Consider the following 23674-nt stretch of genomic DNA (forward strand, 5'->3'; position numbering starts at 1 on the left):
CTAACGAGTTATTAACGGTTCCAATTCTTAACAATTCAGATTAACCTAACGGATTCAACGGTTCGGGTTGAGATTTGACAGCCCTAACAACAACCATTGGGGTGAATAGGTGGTAGAAGAGATGATCCTTTTCTTTTGATTGGGATATGTGAAGTCATTTTGATGAAGAATATAGGGTATTATTGTAAGAAAATTATTCATTAAATGTACTCCCCGTATCTTTGTGTTCTTTACGTTTTTTGTTGGGTGTCTCAAAATGTTCTATACATTTTATTTTATATTATCACATAAATGCCTTAATATTTTATCAAAATTTGTGTCTAATGGTTATTTTAACCAATTAAATTCATTGGGTTATTAATCTCTCTCACTTTTCCATCGGGACATTAAAATTTTCTCATTTTTTCAATATCAGAATTTTGATAAAAGTGAAAAACACTATAAATAAAAGTAATTTGCCTTGTTTAAGTTAAAAAAATAGAGGAATCTCAATGCACATTTATTAGTCGTTAAAATAAAAAAAATACCAAACGCAAATAACAAAAAGAAACGGATGAAGTGAAAATAGCTTCCCGAGAAGTTTAATGGAGAAGCTAGGATTTGGTGCTTCTCTTTCTACCCTCCCTAAACGCTATGACTTTTTGAGCAAGTGTTTCTACTTCTTGTAATTCCCTTGTTTGGCCCAACTTCTATTTCCTAGGTTGAGAAACACTTTTAGAAATTAGGTCAAACACTACCTAAATATCCCATAAATTGGAATTTGAGTAACAAACAATTAATTTTGAACGTCCTTGCAAAAATATTGCTTACCTTTTAAAGGCCCATTAAGACCCGCCCCAACCCTTTTATCTTTAAGATTTTTATTGACCCTTTAAGCCCGCCCCATTTATATAAAGGGTCGGATCTTGACCAGTAATTTCCATCCATTACACAAGTCTACGTAATGCTAATCAAAGCACTTTAAATTCAACCCTAATTTCACACATTGGTATTGTTCTTTTCAACTGATTTTGACAATAATATCTGATTTTTCTATCAATTTTAATGGGCTTTTTTTTAATTCCATGTGCATATCAAATCTGTTGTAATGGGCAGTGATTACTGATTAGTGAAGCTAATTTTAAATTGTCGTAGCATTAGCGCGCGCACCCCCCCCTGGCGCCAAAATAGTCTCCCACCTTCTCCGACATTTTACACTCCTTCCTTAATTTCAGAATCCAGAATTCGAGATGATCTGTTCCTGATTTCCTTCTGCATTTTGTCTCCTAATTTCACTTAAACCTATCTCTCTCTATCTCTACCCACCTTCAATCTCCTTAGCAATGCCGACGATCGCCGATCGCGTCACTTCAACCTTTTCCGACGTAGCACCGACGAAGAGGCGGCTCAAGTCGAATTCAACGGCAGAGGATGAAATTCCGGCGAATCCTCCGGCGAAGTGGAAATCTCCTCGTTGCTGCATCCACAGTAGTCCTAAATTTCCTTCAAATGTCAGTTTTAGGTTTCTTCATTTCATTTTCTACTCTCTTGTTTTGATTTTTGAGTTGAATTTTGATTTATACTTTTTTGGCAGGGAATCGAGAAGGAGTTTAGCGATAAGCTAGCTACTACCAGCAGATTTCCGCTGAAGCAATCGTCAAATAATTTATTCGCTAAACCTAAATGGAATCCAACAGGTTCATTTGTCTCTCTTAACTACGTTAATTTTGTGAGATAGGAATCAATGCTTAAAAATCGTTAAATATTTACATGCATGCGTTTGTTGCTTTGTTGGTAACAGTTTAATTTTGAATTAATTTTCTGAAATTTAGGGTTTTTATTCTATAATTAAGGTTCATTTGTCTATAGATGATGTTTGACAACTGAGGAGTGACTGGAATTCTATACTCAAGGTTTCTGTACATTTGGGTGGGAAATCTTTTCGAATTTATTGCATTTCTAGGGATGTGAAGCAGTGAAGGTTATGTTAATCCTCAATTGCTTGACCGGTGAATAATTTTTGGCAGTGTTATTATTGGAGAATGTCAATTAGCTCGAGCTATTGGTTTTACATAAACAATTGAATTGAATTACTTCAAGGTTTATACGAATTATTTCCGGTGCAATTGATTATGAGCTATTCGTAGTTGTTCAAAAATTAGGTTATTTTCATACAACTTATGTTTCGTACTATTAGTTGATTTTCGTACTTACTGCTAATTAATGCAAAATTGTATGGATTAATGGATAGATTCTGAGCAAATGAGAGTTGTGAAAGAGGCATTGCACGTTTCGACGATGCCATCAAGCGTGGTTTGTAGGGAAGATGAGTCAAAGAAGGTTCTAGAGTTTTGCAAGACCAGTGTGGAGAGACGGAAACCAGGGAGTTTATATTTGTGTGGATGCCCTGGGACTGGAAAGACTATGATTATGGAAAAGGTTAAGCAGTCTTTGCTTAACTGGTCCAATGAGGTGAGCTCAATTCATAATGTTGTTAGTTGGCAGTTTTTGTTTATTTAGATTCACGTTGCTGAAATATGATCATGATATTTAAAGAGTTGTAGGAGGATATTATGTTTCTTGCTGTGCATTTCTTGTGCTGATATTAGTAGTCCAAATGGGTTTGGTGGTGCTATTGGATCTATTTTGTTTTCTCTATTGGATGTTCTTCATGTCCACGCTGCTTGGACTTTGAGGAACATTGTGATCAATTTGATTTTGTTATTGAATGATCATGTCTATTAATGATTGGACTTGGAGGAACTCCATGTCAATTTGAATGAGTGATCATGTTCCCGAAAGGTTGGACTTGGAGGAACTCTGTAGACAATTCTATGCGAGTTTCCGAATGATTGGACTTGAAGGACTTTATTTGTTTGTTCTGTAAAACGTTGGACATCTCCTTTGCCTTGGAACTTACAGAAGTCTATAACCTCCAATAATTAAATGAAATTTAGTTCTTGTAAATGTCATTTCCAGAGAAATGTTTTCCATATATTTGATGTCAAAGGAGTATTGACCGTTGAGGGCTGATAAGCAGTGCTATATGTTGCTCATATCATAATAATTCTGTAGTTTTAGTTTCATGAGTCTTTCAAGGTCCATGTTAAATAATTGGTATGGATAGTGTTTTACTGCATTGCAAGCCCGCCTAAGCACAGGCTAAGCCGTCAGATTTGTGGACTTGGATTTACAGAGCATCTTTATGCTAAAGCTGTTGGCACATCCTGATTTGATTTGCATTATCTTAGCTTTCATTTGCGACTCTGGATATGGATGTTTGACCTTTGAAATTTGACAAATGCCTTTAGTTGTTTCCACATAGTTCTTGTTCCGGAGTGGAACTGGGGGAGCTCTGCCTGGTGATGCTGTCCTGTCAGACAAAACGAACGTAAGCTAACCTCGGGGGTTTAACCGAGGAAACCCCCTCCGATGCCTAAGTCAGCCAATGAGATAATGCTCTAGAGAGAGAAAGTAGAGAGGGTTAAGAATTGTACTTGTATTGGACGTGTCCCCTAATGAATGGGAATGAAGGTATTTATAGGCGTACTATTCTGTACTTTGGCCTACTCAGATGCCGCCACGCGTACGCTGGCGATGTACTTATATTTCGTCGTATTGCTGTGGCAAATTCCCTTTTACAGTCCCGCAGGAGGTTTCAGACCTCTGGGTTGGTCGGCCTGCGCAGTGCTAGGACTGCGCGGTTGTTTTAGCCTTTATTGCCTTTCGGCTTGGCCTCTCTATTGCTGCCTCTGAGTGACTTACTCTTGCTCTGGCATGTTTGATCTGCGCGGTGGTGTAAGACCCCGTACAACTAGTCCCCAAGAGTAGGGATGACTGCCCGAAGTCGGCTCTGCTCTTAATGTTTTCTTTCTCTCCGTACAAGTAGTCCCCAAGAGTAGGGATGACTGCCCGAAGTCGGCTCTGCTCTTCTTACTGTGTTTTTGCCATGCTTACGTGGATTTGGAAAAGTTTGAAAAACATTTACCGTGGTTGGGGGTGGTTATTTTGGGGGAGTAAACCGCCACGTTTCGTTGCTCGACACGTGCGCTTCATCTAAAGAGGGGAGCTTTGGAGTCTCTTAATCTAGGCCGTTCATTCCTTGCCTTAAAAACGTCTTTTCATTCATTTCTCACTTTCACTTCTGGTTTTTCTTACATCTCTCTCTCCTTCTTCCTTCGAACTTTCAAACTTCCATTGCTGAATTTCGCCCTTCCGAGTTCGTTTCCTTCTTCAAGCTACTTCCTTTCTTGCGTTTTTCGCCGTTTCCGGTGCTTGCGGTTCTTTTGGTGGTGATTTGGTTCCTGGAAGTGCATTTCATTTTCTGGGCTCGCGTTTTTCGTCAAGGGTTTTACTCCGCCATTTTCGAGTTTTCTTCCAGCTTTTCACTAACTTATTAGGTATGTCCTTCCTTCCTTTTGTGGTTTTTGCTTCTCAATCTTCTTCTGTACATTTGGTTTACTGTTTTCCTGTGTTTTGATGTTGCTGTTTTCGTTTTTCAAGTTTCATTTCTGCCATCCCCGATTTTTCGCCATTGTTGTTGTATTTTTTTTTTTTTTGGAGCTTCCTGATTTTTTTTTTTTTTTTTTTTTTTTTTTTTTTTGACTGTTTTCCTTTCTTATGTCGTTTGATGCTCCCTTGCCTGTCGTTTTGATGCTTTTCTTGACTTCTCTATTCCTGTATTGACTTTCTTACCGCCTTTTCAACTTATGCCCTTGTTTATTTTTCTTCCTTTTTCTCTCTCTCTTTTTTTTTTTTTTTTATTCTTTTTCTTTCAGTTACGATGTCTGATACCTCTGATAGTGCCAACCCTAATAGCCCTGGCTTTATGAATGAATCCTCTGAACCTTCCTCTCCTTCTTCCCCTTCATCTGTCTCTTTGTCATCTGACGAAGAAGCTCGGGCTATAGCCGAGAGTAGGACAAAGTCGATGAACGATGTCCTAACTCGTTCTGTGCCTGCCGTTATACCGATCTCTAGTGAGTCTTCCTCTGATGAGAGGCCTTCTACTGTGGGTGACGTGGGAGTTTCTGAGTCTCCGACGTCTGCGCCTTCTCCTTCCCTTCGTCAAACACTTAGGGAATTGCGCCAAGAGTACTTAGCTAATGCTGTTAGGAGAAATCCTCCCCCTAATGCCCCCATAGGTTTGGATGTTCAACCTTTGGCGGAGAGGGCTTGGTTGGATAGCTTTGATGACTTGCGTGGTGTTGGTGGAATGGCTTATGAATCTGTGCATGTTTACAGCCGTCGCTCTGCTATGTCTTCCCCTGCTGCTGTTAGTAACCCCATTTTGGAAGACGTTGAACGGCTGCGCCCGTTCCCTCCATTCGTCGCTGAGGAAGTACCTATTGGTTCGACTGACTTCTACCTCCAAACAGAGGTGTCGGCTGGTCCGTTGAACGCAGAGCCAGATGCTAATTGGCTCCGTGATGCCCGTGAGGCTGATTATCCCAAGGTTGGGAAAGATTTATATGCTCTGCCAGAAGGCTATGAGCTGGTTATCCCTGATGCCAGTGCTCGAATTACTCATCCCCCAGAGGGTCATATAGGCCTGTATGCCTATCATCTTGATTTTGGGCTGAGATTTCCCCTTGATCCCACACTTGTGAAATTTTTGAAGGCTTTCAATGTTTGCCTAGCGCAGTTGCATCCCTTTGCAGTGCGTACTTTAGTCTGCTACCTATGGGTTGTTCGATTCATGGGTTTTCCTGAAACACTGTCATTGTGCAAACGCTTGCACACCGTTCGAAATAGTGAGACCAAGAGGTCTGAAGGTGTTGGCTGGTTCACCACTTACACTACCCGTGGAAAGATGACCTGCCTGGGTAACCCCACAGGCCAAAGGGAGTGGAAAGAGAGGTTCTTCTGGATGAAGGTCCCTGCTGACTTCCCTCTTCCCATTACTTTCGTTCCTCCCAATGGAAAGATGGAAGGGGTGGAAGTCCTCACAGGCCATAACCTAGAGGATGCTGCTTTTGCATGGTTTGACTCCGTTGTCAAACGAGATGGTGACGGCAAAGATGTTGGTCGTGCACCGAAGAATTGGCTTCCTCAGTCTAGCTACATACTGAGGAATGATGTACTTTCTGCAATGCATCTCTGCCATACTCACCCCCACGGTATGTTTCAGTTGCTTCATTGTTTCTGCTTCACTCTTTTTCTTTCCCTCATGGAGGATTCTTACTTTTTTTTTTTTTTTTTTTTTTTTTTTTTTTTTTTTTATGATGCCTTTTCTTTAGGTCGCGAGCATCTCGACTTCGAGCGTCTTGGGCTTGCACCTGATGGTACCCCGCTGACCAATGAACCCGCAGAGGTTCCTGCTGATGCCTACCGAACTATTGCCGACGCCGTTGGTGGTCGCAGGGCAAGTACTCGCAGGACCTCACGAGGAGGTCATGGAGGAAGGTCTGGTGTTGCCAACCGACCAGGCAGGGGAATTACTATTAGCTCTGCTGCCTGTATCGGCCGTGGTGGCGGTACTTCTGTTTCTGCACCGCGGCCCGTTTCTGCTCCTCGGGCTGCTCCTTCTACTAGCACTGTTCGTCGAGGGCAGACTAGTCGCGGAGCTAGTGCTGTGGCTGGTGTGCGGCGTTCTCGCGCTGATATGGAGATCGGGAGCTCAGATGTTGTTGACTCCGTGACGGAGGTCCTGCGGGAAACTCCTGCTGGCGCGGTGCCTGACCCCCTTACTGACTCTGTTGCTTCTGAGTTTGTAGACATAGTTGATGAAGGGGCAAACGTGCCGTTTGTGCAGCGTCCTGGGAAAAGGCATTGTGTTGGCGAGAGCTCTCGCCCTGATCCGAGTACAGCAACGGCGCCCCCATCCTCTTCTGCGCCTGCCCCCATAAGCAGTGCTTCCTTTCCTTCTACATCTGCTGGTCTGGCTAACTTTTTGGAGGAGCAACTCCAACTACCTGAGTCTGCCATTCCCGATTATGTGAATATTCGCAACGGCGAATTTTTGGAGAAGGAGTACTTGGACGTTAAGGCCGACATCAACCCTGAGCTGGCCGCTCTCTTCCCTTTGCTTCCTATTAATCATGAAAGGTATGTGCCAAACTGGGATGTTCGGGCTGACGAGTCAGTGTTTGCTAGTTTTCCAGAGAAGGGTGGAACTCTAGCTTACAGGCTATTGAAAGGGCTGCAGCTGCCTTGTGACCTTCCTCGGGGTAGGGTATATACTCCTGGTGCGAATGCTTGTCAGAAGTTGGTAGAGGTATGACATGAAATCTTCTCCTTTCTCCCCTTTGTTTTTGCTTTAACTTAGTCGATATTCACATGCTTTCCGGCTTTTTACTTAGTCGGATTTTTATGGTTCTCTTTCTTTTTTTTTTTTCTTTTTTTTTTTTGTTCTGACTCTTATTACTGGTTGTTACTAGGCTGGTGTGGCGGTCAAAGAGCTTACTGATTTTTTTATCCATTATCAATCAAAGAATGACCAAAACATTGCTCTGCTAGCTGAGCGTGACCAGAGGATAGCTGAGCTTAATGTGGAGATTGATCGCGCTTCTTCTTCTCTTGTAACTGCCAATGCCACGGTCCAATCAATATCTCTTGAACGAGATAGACTTAATGTGGAGGTTATTGCTCTGCGGCCTGTCGAGGAGAGTCTTGCTCGAGTTCGTGAAGAGCTTGAATTGGAAAGAAGAAAAGTGGCAGAGCTAAGCGACCAACTACGTTCTTCCGAGCAGAGACATGCCACAGAGGTTAAGGACCTTCGCGCTTCTATTCAAAGCGAAGTTGCAGCTGCTGTCCGTGAGTTCTGTAGGTCAGACCAACAATATGCTCTGCTCACAGAGCGATATGATGGTGGGTGGAAGGCTGCTTCTTTAATTATCAAGAGTAAGTATCCGCAAGTTGACTGGGCCTTGGTCGAGGAAGATTGGCTAGCGGGCTTGCACGTTACGCTCTTGAAAGAGCTAAGAGATGCAGAGGCAGCAGAAGGCAGAGCTCTGGAAAGTGATAGTGTGCCAGATTACTGCGTGGAAAATGTTCATCCTGGAGACCTCCCGTTTTCAGATAACGATGAAGGGGCAGATAATGCCGAATAATGGATTTGGCGGCTATCACCTTGCTCTTCTTGCACAACAATTGGATTTTCTTCCTAACTACTTCCTCCTTTTCTTTTGTCAAACAACAACTTTCTCTATTCTGATGGCAGTCTGTTGCCTTTTGTTATAATTTGATGTAAAGCACTTTTGGCACTGTGTTTGCCTTTCTGTCATCCGTATGAACAGTTGGGTTTCTTTACCTATTTTTGTTTTTCAGTTACATGTATGGGCTTAGTTTTATGCCCAGGCCATTTTGCAAGGCTGTACTTTGCGTTTTTATGAAGGTATAGCCGCCGGTCGTTATTTTTAGCTTTAATTCTAGCTGCTCTTGTCCTGATTTTTTTTTGTTTTTTTTTTTTTTTTTTTTATTTTATTTGATCTGCTCTGGTAAATACCAGTGCAGAACTCATGAATCAAATATTTGCTCCAACCTTTTATTCGGTTGCTTTTGATTTGATCTGTTCTGGTTAATACCAGTGCAGAACTCATGAATCAAATATTTGCTCCAACATTTTGTTCGGCTGCTTTTGATTTGATCTGCTCTGGTTAATACCAGTGTAGAACTCATGAATCAAGTATTTGCTCCAACCTTTTATTCGGTTGCTTTTGATTTGATCTGTTCTGGTTAATACCAGTGCAGAACTCATGAATCAAGTATTTGCTCCAACCTTTTATTCGGTTGCTTTTGATTTGATCTGTTTTGGTTAATACCAGTGCAGAACTCATGAATCAAATATTTGTGCAAAGTTGCGATTTTTATGATAATTTTTCCCTTTAGGGTGGTTTCAAGTTTCTTTTCCTGCCAGCTTGGCTGATCAGACCAAGCTTGCCTTGGAAAATACCGCTTGTTCCCCCCCTTTTAGGTACTTATTAAACATAGGCAGAAACAATACTTCATATTTTGGTTCTAAGCTTTTTATTATATTTACCAAATGCGATAGAAAAGGGGTAAATATAAATGGCTTTCACTTAGCCAAATTACATCATTGTGTTTTCTGGATTCATACAAAGTATGTCTTTAGCATATTTGCATTCCAACTATTCTTCAACTCCTTTCCTTCCAATGTCATAAGATGATATGAGCCAGGGGCGACTTCATTGATGATCTGATACGGGCCTTCCCAGTTCGCAGTGAATTTTCCTTCTGCCTTTCCCTTTCCTGTGGCAGCAGTTCGCCTTAGGACAAGGTCGCCCACTTTCATTGGTCTGTGCTTGACCCTTTTGTTGTACGCTTTACTCATTCTTTCTTTGTTTGCTGCTAGTCGTAGCTCTGCTTTGAGTCGTACCTCTGGTAGCAGATCCAGAGCTTCCCTCATCAGCTGTTCATTTGTGCTCTCATCATAATACTGCACTCTGAAACTTGGCAGTCCCACTTCTACTGGGAGGACTGCATCTGCCCCAAAAGCTAGCTTATAGGGACTTTCACCCGTGGCTTCCTTCTCTGTTGTTCTGTTTGACCACAGAATTTCTGGGATTAGATCTGCCCATGCTCCTTTAAAATCCTCTATCTTCTTTCGCAATGCTCCCAGGATTTGCTTATTTGCCGCTTCTGCTTGCCCGTTGCTCTGAGGATGACATACTGACGCATAAGCAAACTTGATTTTTAACTCAGCGCAGTAGTCCTTTATGGGCGTGCAGTCGAACTGTGTTCCATGATCAAACACCAAGCTTTCCGGTATGCCAAAGCGTGTGATGACGTTCTTCCATATGAAGTCTTTCATTCGTTTGGCCGTAATACTCTTCGTTGGCTCTGCCTCAATCCACTTTGTAAAGTAATCCACTGCTACTATCAAGTATCTTCGTCCTCCACTAGCAGCCGTAAAGGGACCCAAAATGTCCATCCCCCATTGGGCAAAAGGAATTGGATTAATTATGGGTTGAAGATCATTGGATGGTTGGTTGATCACCGGAGCAAACTTTTGGCATTTATCACACTTTTTGACATACTCTTGGGAATCTTCTACCATGGATGGCCAATAGAAACCAGCTCTCAGAGCCTTTAGAGCTAACGTTCTGCCACCAATGTGATTTCCGCAAATTCCCTCATGTATCTCCTCAACTATTCTTTGGGACTCTTCTGCTGAGACACACCTTAGCAGAGGGAGTGAAAATGACTTTTTATACAGCTTCCCTTGGTAGATAACAAACCATTGATCATTTCGTTTTACCTTTTTCTGCTCCTTTGGATCCTCTGGGAGGCCAGTGCCTAATTTGTATGATATGATGCTGTCATACCACTGCGGGTTTGCATGAATGGCGTTAACTTGACACTTCCTGTCAATGCTTTTTTCTTCCTGTACTTCCACCATCACTGTCCTTTCCAGGTCTTGCAAGGTGGAGCTTGTCAATTTGGACAAAGCGTCCGCTTGTCCGTTCTCTGCTCTTGGCACCAACTGTATTTCGAAACTTTCTAGTTGTGCCACTGCGTCTTTTAGCAGTGCTAAATATTTTTGCATAGCTGGCTCTCTAGCTTCGTATTCACCCCTGTACTGACTTGCTACCAGTTGCGAATCCGTTTTCAAAATTATCTTCTTTGCATCTGCTGCCTTGCACATGTGTATACCTGCTATTGCTGCTTCATACTCTGCTTCATTATTCGAGGCTTTGAATTTGAATTTTATGGCATATTCAAAAACGTTGCCCTCAGGTGAAGTCATTATTATGCCTGCGCCTGACCCTGTAGCAGCGGCTGACCCATCGACTGCGATGTACCACGTGCCTAAAGGTTCCTCTTCTTCCTCATAGGAAGCTTCTGCTATGAAGTCTGCCAATGCTTGTGCCTTGATTGCTATTCTGGGCTTATACTCTATGTCGTATTCTGATAGTTCCACTGCCCATTTCAACAGCCTTCCTGACGTGTCTAACCTTCGTAGAGACTTTTCCAGTGGCTGGTTTGTCAGAACCTGTATCTTATGAGAATCAAAGTATGGTTTCAGCTTTCTTGCTGCTATCATGACGGCATATGCCATCTTCTCTATCAGTGGGTATCTTTGCTCTGCTGGAGTTAACACATGGCTAATGAAGTATACCGGTTGTTGTACCTTATCTTTTTCCACCACTAATGCTGCCGCAACCGTTTTTCTTGAGGCTGAGATGTATAGCTGTAGCAGATCATTTGGCTCTGGTCTGGCAATTGTTGGCAAACTCTTCAAGTGATTCTTGACTTCTTCGAATGCCTTCTTCTGTTCTTCCTCCCACTTGAAATCCCTGTTGCCCTTTAATAACTGGAAGAATGGGAGTGACTTATCAGCTGACTTGCTAATGAATCTGGTCAGGGCTGCCATCTTTCCTGTGAGTTTTTGGATGTCTCGTACGTTCTTTGGCTCTGGGAGGTTTAGGATGGCCTCCACTTTCTCTGGGTTTGCGTCTATTCCCCTTTCACTGACCAGGAACCCCAAGAACTTTCCGGACTTCACTCCGAACACGCACTTCTTAGGGTTGAGCTTCATGCCGTACTTCCTCAGAGTTGTGAAAGTTTCCCTCAGATCTTTCACATGGTCTGTCTCTTTCTTGCTTTTAACAATTGAATCATCAACATATACTTCTACGTTTCTTCCCTTCTGTTTCGCAAAGATACTGTCCACCAGCTTCTGATATGTCGCCCCTGCGTTCTTCAGACCAAAAGGCATTGCCTTATAATTATATACCCCTGCTTCTGTTATGAACGCAGCCTTTTTTCGATCAGGTTGGAACAGACTGATCTGGTGATAGCCTGAAAATGCATCCATGAAACTTAGACAGGCGTGACCACTTGTTGAGTCCACCAACTGGTCGATTCTTGGGAGTGGGTAGCAGTCCTTAGGACATGCTTTGTTCAAGTCAGTAAAATCCACGCACATCCTCCACTGCCCATTGCTCTTTTTTACCATAACTACATTTGCCAACCACTCAGGGTAATCACATACTTCAATGAAATCTGCTGCTAGCAGTTTGTCGACCTCCTCTTGTATGGCTGCATTCTTTTCCGCCGAAAAACTTCTCTTCTTCTGCTTTACCGGTCTAACTTCTGAGCTAACATTCAGCTTGTGAACCATCACGCTGGGATCTATTCCGGGCATTTCGTCTGCTGAGAAGGTGAATATGTCCGCATGCTCTCTCAGCAAACTGATTAAATTTACCCATAGGGTTAGATCTATGTCTGTTCCTATTCGCACTGTCCTGTCCTCCACACCTTCCTCTAGCTCAATATCCTCTGTTTCTTCTGCTACTGTAGGTTTTAGCATTTCCTCTTCTCTGTGCTCAAAATTTTCCATGTCTAACGCTTTGTCCTTTTTCCTCTCTGCGCGCTTTCTCTTTCGAGATGTGGGCTCAATATGATCTGCTAGTGGAGGAGGTCTCGGAGGTTGTTTAAGAGCTACGTGGTAGCACTTCTTCGCCTGTTCCTGGCTACCTCTGACCTTAGATGGCCTGCCCTTATTGGTTGTGTACATCATGGTTAGGTGATAAGTTGACACGACTGCTTTGGCATCATGAATAAAAGGTCTGCCTAAGATTGCATTGTAAGCAGCAGGGACTTTTACTACCAGGAAATCCACCATCACATCTCTGATCTCCTCGCCCTGTCCTATCTGCACTGATAAACTTACTATACCTTCTGGTATCACTGAAGCTCCAGTGAATCCTGTGACAGGGTATGATACAGGTTTTAAATATTTTTCGTTGATCTGGAGCTCCTGGAACGCAGGCCAAAATAGGATGTTAGCAGAGCTTCCACCATCAATTAAGATGCGATGAACTGTTCTGTTCGCAATGCGTAGGGCCAACACCATTGAGTCATCGTGTGGATATATGATCCCTCTGCAGTCTTCAGCTGTGAAAGTGCATTGCGGCATTGTTGGGGGAGCAGGCCACTTTCCGGAGTTGTGATAATTGACTTGATGTCGAAATTCGTTTACACTAGCCTTGGCTCCACTGGCCGTAGTTCCCGCATGTACCGGTCCTCCTGTTATAACAAATATGTCCCCTGACCTCTTATCATCTGACTGCTGGACTTGTTTTCCATCTGCCTTTCTCTCATCAGTCCTTCCTCCGTTCTCCCTGTTCTCATAAGTTCTGCTATAAGAGCTTTTGGCTTTGAACTGTGTCAGATACCCGCGCCTAATCAGATCTTCGATGTTATCCTTCAGATTTGTACATTCCTCTGTTAGGTGCCCATGATCTCTGTGGAAGTCACAGTACTTTTTCGGATCTCTGTACTTATTATACATCTTAGCTGGCCTCTGCCACCTCTCATCTTCCTTGCTGATAGCAAAGATCTGTGTTCGTGAGGCTGTCAGTGGGGTATACTCATTGTACTTGCCCCTTTTGTCGGACCGGTGTTCATTACCTCTTCCTCTACTAGGTCCTCCCCATTCTCTCCTGCCTTGGTGGTTTTCTCTCCTATCTCCATATTCTTTCTTATAAGGCTCTCTCTTCTGCTGGTTGGTCTGAGCTGTTTCTCCGGCTACATACCTCTGCGCTGTTGCTTTTCCTATTTCCTCACTCTTAATGAACTCGTTAGCTTTTCCAAGAACCTCTGCCAACGTTGTGAAGGATTTTCTTCCAAGGTAACTCTTGAAGTCTCCATCCCTCAGACCAGACATCATAGCCAGGACTGCCACCTCTTGTTGCAATTTTGGTATATTGGATGCTTCCATATTGAACCTTGAGATGTATTCTCTCAACGATTCCCGCGTCCCTTGGACCACTGACATCAGCTCTCCAGTCATTCGTTCCCTAACAATATTGGCAACGTACTGCGTGCGAAACAAGATGGCCAGCTGCCGGAAGGAGGTAACTGACCCTTTCGGTATTTTGTTGAACCAGCTCTGAGCCATCCCATCCAACGTGGAAGGGAAAACTTTGCACCACATGGAGTCAGTGCTAGTGTAAAGCATCATATGACCTCCAAAAGCAGATAGATGAACCGTTGGGTCTGTTTTTCCGTAGTATTTGCAGGTTGGCATTTTGATCTTTTCCATCTTTTCTGACAGAATTTCTAGACAAAAAGGGGAATCATCAGGAGTAACAGTAGCTCTATGAGGGTTCGGGTTACCTGTTGTCGCAGAATGGTGAGTGTGTCTAGCTCTGGTAGGTGTGGCACTTTCTGCTGCACACTGTTGAGACTCAGCACCCTCTAGCTCTTCGTTCAAATTCCTTACCCACACATTCGGACTTCTTTGAGGTCTGGGTCTTTTCCTCCGCTGCTCTCCTTCGAGGCATGGCGGAGGACGCTGCACCTGCGTCTGCGCCTGCGGGTAGGGGCTGTCAAGGCAGACAAAACAGCTATGGCATTACGCATCTGTTCTGGGGAAAATTGCGCAGTTAGCCTTTCTATCGATGCTAATGCGGGTGCTTGGAAAACTTGACTGGGGGTTTGCCTTGGAGATGGTCTGTGCTGTTCTGTGGCCTGGGTGATATTGGGCTGCGGGGTGGGTTGCTTCATGCTCGGTTTCACAGTGGGGTTCTCGACTGGTTGGATTACTGGTTCTCCAAATGGGCTTGCCATCTTTCTGACTAGAGGAATAGCTCAGGGAAGTCCCCTCCTTCTAGCGCCAGTTGTTCCGGAGTGGAACTGGGGGAGCTCTGCCTGGTGATGCTGTCCTGTCAGACAAAACGAACGTAAGCTAACCTCGGGGGTTTAACCGAGGAAACCCCCTCCGATGCCTAAGTCAGCCAATGAGATAATGCTCTAGAGAGAGAAAGTAGAGAGGGTTAAGAATTGTACTTGTATTGGACGTGTCCCCTAATGAATGGGAATGAAGGTATTTATAGGCGTACTATTCTGTACTTTGGCCTACTCAGATGCCGCCACGCGTACGCTGGCGATGTACTTATATTTCGTCGTATTGCTGTGGCAAATTCCCTTTTACAGTCCCGCAGGAGGTTTCAGACCTCTGGGTTGGTCGGCCTGCGCAGTGCTAGGACTGCGCGGTTGTTTTAGCCTTTATTGCCTTTCGGCTTGGCCTCTCTATTGCTGCCTCTGAGTGACTTACTCTTGCTCTGGCATGTTTGATCTGCGCGGTGGTGTAAGACCCCGTACAGTTCTCATTTTGAAAAATCATCGTTATTGTCTAGGTGGAGGTTGAGCAACCAGATGTATTATTTATGAATTGCACTTCTCTATCAAAGTCCTCAGAGATTTTTACCAAGGTATTTAACTATATATCTCAAGTGAGGATAATATTCTTGATTTTGATCCTTGTACGTGTTATTCAAATATTATTTGCCTTTTAAAGATCCTTCAAAATATTCAACCAAAGAAGAAGATTAATGGCTCAACTACTGCTCTAAAGCACATACAAAACCTCTTTGCACAAGATGGGGAGCTGGGCAACAAAATGATGTAAGAACCCTATCTGAAGTACTTAACATAAAAGCCTTTCAGGTCTTTGGTCATTTGACTAATTCAATGTTTCTGAATGCATCAGGTTGTTAATTATTGATGAACTGGACTATCTCATTACCAAAGACCATGAAGTGCTTCACGAACTATTTATGCTTACTACACTGCCATTTTCTAGATTTATATTAATAGGTACAATTGAAAAGAAAAACCATCTGTTGTTTTCACTTGCAAAGAGCTTGTATTCAGCACTGGTCTTAAAATGTTTCTCATGTATTTTTCCTTTTTCAGGCATTGCCAATGCAATAGATCTAGCAGATCGATTTCTTCCTCGTCTGCAGTCATTGAATTGTAAGTTCCTTTGTTTCAATCACTATTTGTTGCTTCCAATGTGCTGTCACTTTGACTAATCATAAAGTGATTTCACTCTGTGATAGCCAATTCACATACTTTAACCTAGTGTTATTCTCGAAATCTGAACGGATATGGTGCCTGAGGTCTCAATAAGAAGCAATCCACTCTTAATCAATGTAATGACCTAGACAGGGGAAACAGACTGCATTTAGTTAAGTGACAACAGTGTTTTTAGTTATAACTACTACCCACATCTCTTTTATCCTCCTGGAATGTTGAATACTCTATCTAAAAGAAGTAATAAAGTCATCAAATTGTGGATACTCGGAAGTGGCAAGTGACAACTTTTGGAATTCCAATATAACTTGTCAGGCAGATAACTGATACTGCTCTCTGATGCCAGGTAAACCTTCAGTTTTGACATTCCGTGCTTACTCGAAGGACCAAATACAAAAGATTCTTAAGGAGAGGCTTGTGGTTAGTTTCTTCGATTCATCTTATTGTCATACATGCACAAATCGATGAGTTCAGCAACATATTTCTAACATGGAGCTTCCATTTCCCGAACAGGCGCTTCCTTACACGGCCTTTCAGCCACAAGCTTTGGAACTTTGTGCAAGAGTGAGTCTTTCTATATTTTCTTGGATTTTGAGAGCAATACAACTTGCTCAGTTAAGTTGCAGGAGGCTCTCTATGTAGCCTATAAAAGTTGTCTTTCATGTTCTTATATCAGAACATTTAAAACAGATAGTATGACATTATAATATAGGGACAAGAGGTATGGTTGCTAGTTCTTACAAACTTATGGTAAACCTTCATTTGGAAGTTCAATCCTGACTGTAATAGGAGCATTATCAAGATAGCATGGATTAGGAATGTTTAGCCAAATTTTGTAACTTTTTGTACTATAGATCAAGCACATCATAGGAACTCTGTAGAGAACTCACCTGTTAAATTCAAGCATGTTTTGATGGCAGAAAGTTGCAGCTGCATCTGGAGACATGAGGAAAGCTCTTAGTGTCTGCAGGTTTGTGCTTGTCAATTCTGTTTATTGTTCATAGAGGCTCCTAGTATGTAATGAAACGCAAACTGATTGAATTCATTCACTCCTTTGCTCTGGTCTGTTGATTTTTGAATCTTCATCTTACATTGGTCCCTTCTTGTGCAGGAGTGCAATCGACACTCTAGAATCAGAGATGAAGGAAAACGCAAGTACTATAGATAAAATGTCTATTGAGAATGAATCCTCAGACCAAGAAAATGTTCCAGCTACTCCTGTTTCTCGCGAAATGGACATAGTAAGTTCTTTGCGGCTTTCTACTTACGTTTCCCAGTCATCTTTTCTTCTTAATACTAATCAGGAACTTTTGCTATGATATTCCTCTTTCACTTATACCTTGTTATGCCAATGTAACCTTTACCTTGTCTTTCATCACAGGTACAAATCCATCATATGGCAGTTGCTTTATCAAAGACCTATAGATCCCCTGTAGTGGAGACTATACAATCTCTTCCTCAACATCAGCAGGTATGTCTTTGTGTACCCGTTGTATATTTTGCTACTAAGTTGCCCATCCAGCTTACCAATGCATTCCGCATAATGTTGAGCAAGTTAGACGGTCTCTTAGTATTGTTTAGTGAACATGCTGTCATAGTTTCAAATCTTAGCTGCTATAATAGTGATATCTTCAATTCCAAATTCATTTTTGACTGCCTTACTTAAAGGCATATCTACAAGCATTGGCAGTGAAATACTTGGCATTAAAATATTGAATTACCCTTTTTCGTTTGAGGAACAGAAAATTAAGGTAGTCCTTTAAAGTTCTTATGATGGACTATTTGATACAAACACTACTAGAAGGGATAGTAACTAGAAAGCCAGTATAACTAATGCAAGCAGCTAAAGTTGGACCACTAACGTAAGGTAACTGAGAACTGCCATTGGCCCATTGGGGGGTGAAAAATGCTGTTTGCAAATATGCCATTTATCAATTTATGTGCTTTAAGTTCATTAGTCCAATGGCTGCAAGGTTTTAGTTATTTCCAAATTTGTTGTGGCAACAGATCATTCTCTGCTCGGCAGTCAAGCTTTTCCGAGAGGGGAAAAAGGAATCTACTGTCGGAGAGGTAATTTCTAATTTCCTATTCTGCGATGTCTCACGATAGACTGAGGAAGAAAGCCGCTTACATTCAAGTGCTTTTTCCATACAGCTGAATAAATCGTACGATACCATATGCAAATCTGCTAAACTTCGGTCTGTAGGGATCCTGGAGCTGTCAAGTTTGTGCAAAGCATTAAACGACCTGGTGATTTATCTTCCCACCATTTGCCTGTTTCAAATAATTGATATAATGATATTCATACTTTGAGGCTCTTGGCTTCGCAGGGACTGCTGAAGCTTGTTCGGTCTCAGAAAAGCGAAAAACTACCTTGAAAGTCGATGCATCAGATATTACATTCGCACTGCAGGTCTATTATTGTAGTCCTTGTAAGTTTGTTTGTCAAAATAATCATTTTACTTCTGTATTATGTGCTCATCCTGCTCTGAATGATACAGGGAGTTCGTTTATTCCGCAACCTTCTTCAATAATCAAGTCCATTTCTATCAATGTCGTAAATAACTGGAGAATCCAACACAGTTGAGGGTCTCCAAATTTGAAGGTATAAATTAAACCACTTAGCTTGAATTTTCTTTGTTTATAAGTAGTTTTTTAACAGCCTGACAGGCTATATCCGTTAAATATAGTCTAAATTGAAGGCAAGTGTAACATCTTAGGTGAAGACGCACTGAAACCTACTTATATACAGCATAGTAAATAATACTCCATATTTACTAAACTATGACTTTGAATGAATTACGCACAGTTGAAATTAGTACTTCCCTGCTCATAAATACGAGTAGGTCAATAAAAAGTGAACATCAGTAACAATTAGCCACTGACTGCAGATGCACAGAAACAAATTTCACTGAAGACTTGACTGTAAAACTAATTGGATTATTTCCATGAATACAGTGTGCTTCAGTATGGTTTTAGAAGCCTAAGGATCACAATGTAGAAAACACTTTTAGTGAACCCAGGATCAGTTGGTCTCCACAAAACGTTGTGGTGAGATCAGTAAATGCTGTTAATGGCAGTAAGTGACAAGAAAATACAAGTATCTCATTTATCTGCTTCTGAATAGATTCAAACAAAGAAATAAGTGACAATTAGTTATGCACTGTGAGTCTGCAGTGCACAGGAACACAGTACTTTTCTGATGTCCATGATCTCACCTCCATGCCAAAGGTACAGTTGTAGTAACTTCTGCAATGTTGTAACAGATTCACCAGTTTTGCTAACCACGTAATCGTTGTCTTCTGACTCTTCTTCTTCTTTCTTCTCTTCCTCCTTTGCAGCGCCAGCTGAAGCATTACTTCCTGTAGCTGAAACAGCAGGAGCCAGAGCATCAGCAAACTTGCTTGGGTCCTCGAAAGACTTGGAGAATCTTGTTGATGTTCTCAGTTCTTGAATGTCCTCCAACACAAGCCGAAAGCTATTGAGGTGATCACATACATAGGATGCCAGCGAGTAATTATACCCCAAGTGTCGTGGCTAACAAACAAGTAATTGATGTAAAGATAAATCTTCTAGTGCACAACGCAAAATCGGTCAGGTTTGAGACAGAATATTGCATATATGTATATTATTATCTATGTAAATAAATTTCAAATGCTGATATATATTAGCTGTTTATAACAAAAACCAAAAAATACATTCATATCCAAAAGCATTTCAATGGTTCGTTTAAGCCGTATGTATCATCCAAGGCATCCTCATCACTACCCGAAACATGAAACTTTCTTGAGTCCAGAGAGTAGAAGATCATTTTATTTTCTCTCAACTTTGGGAGGTAGATTCTATTTTTCATACCGGAATTGCTGGTAAATGTTGAAAAAGATGATGCACGACTGATGAAGAAACAGTGATTTTCCAAGCGATTAACTTGAACCCAACTCTTGATTGATTCATCAAATCTAAACACTTGAATTGAGTTGTTCATAACGAAGGCAGAGTAGACTTCTCCTGCACACTCAAGCAGATGAATTGAAAAGATTTGTTCGACGATTGGTGGCTTGTCATAGATTTTCAAACTTGCTTTCCCATCAACCAGTTGGGATACTCCAAGATATCCTTTCACATCCAAGAAATAAAAAGCTCCTGCGAGAAAGATGGGACTACAAGCACCACCATGAAATTTGATATTTTCAATATGATGCCAAGTTTTGATCCATTTTGTATCCGGATCTGCATGTTGAAGGTACCAGATGGTAACAGTACCATCACCAGGAGCATAAATTCCAACTGTCAAACACTCGGAGCTAGTTGGATTGGTTGAGAAGGCAATGGAGGTCATCCTACTTTGGTGTCTAAAACACTGATAATCCTTCCTCTCTCCTGTGAACAAATTAAATGCACGCAACATACTACGTTTACCAACAAAGGTGAGCAGCCAACCATAGTTGCAGAACTGCAGGTTTAGAGAATCAGATGAATATGGACATGAGCGTGAATCATGCCGGGATGGATCAATCATTTCACACAAGTTATTCCTGTTCTTAAAGAACACGAACAAGGGGAACGCGTTATTAGTTCTCCATTGAGGTGCAGGACATAATGATCGATATGTTTTGCAACAAGCGCGGAAGTTCCAATACTCGAACAAATGCATACTCTTTGAAATCAATACTACCAAGTCAAGAGGAAGCTCACTGAACCTGTTTCCTTGTGACAACCCAAGCTCACAGCATTCTGTTGGATTCTGTAACTCTCCATGAGTAATGCAGTCTGCATTCTCGAACCCCTCTTTCACAGATAACCTGTAAGAAAAAGTTTTAAAAAAAGAGTTGGAACATATAGGATGAAGCAGTATATCTATATATGAAACAAAAAATAATAATGAACCAACCTTGGATCAGTAGTATCCACCCAAACAGGACAGCTGCTGGGGTATACTAGGTTCGAGCAAGGACAAAGAGCAGTTAAACTTTGATCATGTAGGTTGTATGAGTACAAGGGAAATACTTGTGGCTCATCAAGAGTAGGAGGGAGATAAAAGTAGATACAGTTCCTTTTGATATCTCCTTGTGATTGTGATTTATAATCATCTGTATCTGTATCTGTATCTGTATCTGTAGTTCCCCAACACCAGGTGGAATTACAATTACGCCCCAGGAAAAAAGCCCGATCATTCAAAGAGTTGATCTCAGTCCAAAGATTGTCGTCAAAGTTGAGCTTATAAACTTTAATGGCTTTAAACTCCATGTGTAGTCCAGTATCTTTGCTTATAAAAACATAATAAAGACAGTTACATGATTCAACCAAGTGTTCAACAACTGTAGCAGCAGCAGGACCAGGTATATCATAGTCAGGCAGATGAATATTGCAAGGCTTAATTTTGGTGTTTGTTGAATATGGAGACACTTGATAGAATGAGGGTGCTCTTCGTCCCATTAAGCCTTTAGCATAGACATACATGACCCTGGAGAGGGTAAAGATTTCTATAACTTCCAACAACAAGTCTTCAATCTCCAGATTTTGTATGACCCAATTACAATTAGGCTGCCCAGGACGGCAGGATAACATACGACCAACACCGTTATAACAGATGATCAACAAACAATCATCTGAGTCTGAATCTGAATCTGAGTCAGGTGATGAATTAAGGCCGATTTTGACATTTTTGAGTTGTTCTGGTTCAGCTAGTAATGGAGGGAGATCTAAAGGAGGAAGATTTATTGTGTTTAAAGTGACAGGATTGAACAAAGAGAAATTATTTTTGATTTGGGTGGAGTCGAATAGAATTAACCAGCCATAGGAAGAACCAAGAACGGATTTGTAACGCAATTCAGGGATGCTTTTCAGGTCAGAGTTACCTGTTAATGGTGAGTAGAAACTATGGATTGGTTTACGTGTCAAATTTCCATTAGTATACAGAAGCGAAGGTGTTACTGTTTCCCCAAGAGATTCAAGCTTTTTCTTCATTGCGCACTGAAACACAAATACAAGATGTTAGCAATACAATTTTTTATGATACCCGAATTATCAAATTGACAGACAAACAAACAAACAAGATGACATGCCTATGTTCAAGGTATAGAAACCAGCCACAGAAGCAAGAGGAAGGATGCAAAACCAGAAATACGGTGAAGACTGAAGAGCGTACAAGGGTTTTTTTTTTTATCTTTTGGGTTTTGGAGACTTTTAAAAGGGTATTTTTGTCTTTTACTTATTTTTTAAGTTACTCGTACTAAATAATTCTATATTTAGGGATTTTTGTACTGTATTTATTACATGCATTTAATACCTACGTATAGACTAAAGGATTAAGGGGGTGTTTGGTTCGGGGTTCTATGTATGAGGTATGGGTTTAGAATGTTCCAAACCCAATGTGTTAGGTTGGTGTTTTTAAGAGTTTTAAACTCATAAACCCCCAAGATATGAGATTTAGAAACTTAGGGGTTTAGAAACCTTGGGAGGTGGGTATGACTCATACCTTTACTTTAGGTATCGTTGGAAAAAACTCATCTCCAAAACGAACCAAATACAGGTATTAAGAATCAAGTTTCAAACCTACACCACCGTGATATCATTCATGATTCCAACCCCAGTTTGCAAACCAAATGCCTCCTAAAGGAAAGGTAACTAACAAAACCTATTACAATTTGAATTAGGATTTAAGACTAATTTGTTTCAATTTCAAACGCTTCTTTCTTCATCTTCTTTCTCAAACCGTAACCTAACCTCCTCCATTTTCTGATTTTTAAGGGTACTGACTCCAAAATGTAATCTTTCAACAATTAATTGACTTAAGTACTAATTAATCAACAAATTAATAGCAGTTCTGCATTCTTATGTCAAACATTATGCCTAGCTCCTCAAAGTAATTTTCAAAATTAATTTCTGACATGAATACACTAGATTGATTTTGTAAACATTTCATATTACATACCTGACTAATGAAGCCAATGCCAAAACCAAGAAGTATACAACCGATGATAAGCATGACAACATTTTGAGTAGCGGCATTAACAACCGCACCAACAAGGAAGAGGAGCCCTCCAACCAACATGGATCGCTTGCGGCCCCACTTTCTCGTGACAGTGGATGCCACAATAAAAGCTACTAGTGCAGCCAAATATAAGGAGGATGTTAACATAGTTAATTTGACACTATTGAATTTCCGGTACTGGTTTGTCCCTGAGTCCGTCATCTGCAGTCTATACACCGGTGGGAAAATTTTCTCCAAAAGTATCCGCGTTGATGTAACTCCACCTACATATCATAATTATTATATGATTAATAATTAATACTCTTAGCTTAACATGCATATACGAAGTATGAGGTTTACTAATTAAGAGCATCACACTTTTTTTCAGCACGAAACGAAGGCAATACACTAGATCTAGATCAACTAACGATTCAAGCCATACAAATTAAACGTTGATAAATATAATTCAATCAATCAAATATATACCTGAAATTCCGACGTCATAGCAGAAAATCAAACCTCCTGCAACAGCAAGAAGGCAACTCAATAATAAGTAGCCCGTTAATTTTCTTGGACAGTATTTACCCACCTTTCCGCTATCGATAACTATTCCACCCGCCAGTGTTTCTAAGTTTGTTTGATATTACTTAATTTGTTTTTGATTGCTCTGGAAAATAAGGATGAATACCGCAGAAGTAAAACCGAAGTATTTATAAGGAGCACAGGAATTCTATAACCGACCACAACTAGCATTAGGAAACTATCATAATTCCTTAATACTTGTAAATTTAATTAATTTCCTAAATTACATAATATTATTAATTCCTAACAGTTTTAGTATATACTTCTGCCTAAGAGACGGATTCTATGTATGTTTTTGTTTGGGACTTAATTTAATTGGATAACTAGTTTTTGGGCATCCTAATAACATTCACT

At 41.2% G+C, this 23674-nt stretch overlaps 2 protein-coding genes across 3 annotated transcripts; one reads left to right on the forward strand and one right to left on the reverse strand.

Annotated features, from left to right (window-relative positions):
• The first annotated feature begins 1169 nt into the window (after positions 1 to 1169).
• On the forward strand, positions 1170 to 19477 carry LOC110794652 (cell division control protein 6 homolog B). Its single transcript, XM_056830102.1, has 17 exons — positions 1170 to 1490; positions 1574 to 1676; positions 2231 to 2451; positions 15087 to 15161; positions 15248 to 15354; positions 15440 to 15546; positions 15646 to 15705; positions 16112 to 16185; positions 16279 to 16329; positions 16686 to 16735; positions 16877 to 17006; positions 17147 to 17236; positions 17773 to 17835; positions 17920 to 18015; positions 18096 to 18178; positions 18267 to 18370; positions 18657 to 19477. Exons 1-15 carry the CDS (start codon positions 1323 to 1325, stop codon positions 18141 to 18143), a joined length of 1443 nt encoding a protein of 480 aa, XP_056686080.1. The 5' UTR covers positions 1170 to 1322; the 3' UTR covers positions 18144 to 18178; positions 18267 to 18370; positions 18657 to 19477.
• LOC110794617 (uncharacterized) lies at positions 19406 to 23398 on the reverse strand. Of its 2 annotated transcripts, XM_056830101.1 has the most exons (4): positions 23225 to 23398; positions 22700 to 23022; positions 20657 to 21738; positions 19406 to 20567 (listed from the first exon to the last, which is right to left on the reverse strand). In XM_056830101.1, exons 2-4 carry the CDS (start codon positions 22958 to 22960, stop codon positions 19466 to 19468), a joined length of 2445 nt encoding a protein of 814 aa, XP_056686079.1. In that variant the 5' UTR covers positions 22961 to 23022; positions 23225 to 23398; the 3' UTR covers positions 19406 to 19465. The 2 variants fall into 2 exon arrangements, with proteins under 2 accessions (XP_056686079.1, XP_021855275.2); XM_021999583.2 differs by lacking the exons at positions 22700 to 23022; positions 23225 to 23398 and adding an exon at positions 21831 to 21949.
• Between the last annotated feature and the right edge of the window lie 276 nt (positions 23399 to 23674).

The sequence above is a fragment of the Spinacia oleracea genome, chromosome 5 (genome assembly GCF_020520425.1).
Source record: "Spinacia oleracea cultivar Varoflay chromosome 5, BTI_SOV_V1, whole genome shotgun sequence".
In the NCBI taxonomy this organism is placed as follows: domain Eukaryota; kingdom Viridiplantae; phylum Streptophyta; class Magnoliopsida; order Caryophyllales; family Amaranthaceae; genus Spinacia; species Spinacia oleracea.

What these genes read in the sequence shown, in the direction of transcription:
- LOC110794652 (XM_056830102.1), top strand. Translation starts at nt 1,323, where the DNA reads ATGCCGACGATCGCCGATCGCGTCACTTCAACCTTTTCCGACGTAGCA. An exon ending in TTTCTCGCGAAATGGACATA is followed by an intron (nt 17,007 to 17,146) that starts GTAAGTTCTTTG and finishes CTTTCATCACAG; the next exon opens with GTACAAATCCATCATATGGC. An exon ending in AGGAATCTACTGTCGGAGAG is followed by an intron (nt 17,836 to 17,919) that starts GTAATTTCTAAT and finishes TTTTCCATACAG; the next exon opens with CTGAATAAATCGTACGATAC.
- LOC110794617 (XM_056830101.1), bottom strand. Translation starts at nt 22,960, where the DNA reads ATGACGGACTCAGGGACAAACCAGTACCGGAAATTCAATAGTGTCAAA. An exon ending in GCATTGGCTTCATTAGTCAG is followed by an intron (nt 21,739 to 22,699) that starts GTATGTAATATG and finishes TTTGTGTTTCAG; the next exon opens with TGCGCAATGAAGAAAAAGCT. An exon ending in GTGGATACTACTGATCCAAG is followed by an intron (nt 20,568 to 20,656) that starts GTTGGTTCATTA and finishes TTTTTCTTACAG; the next exon opens with GTTATCTGTGAAAGAGGGGT.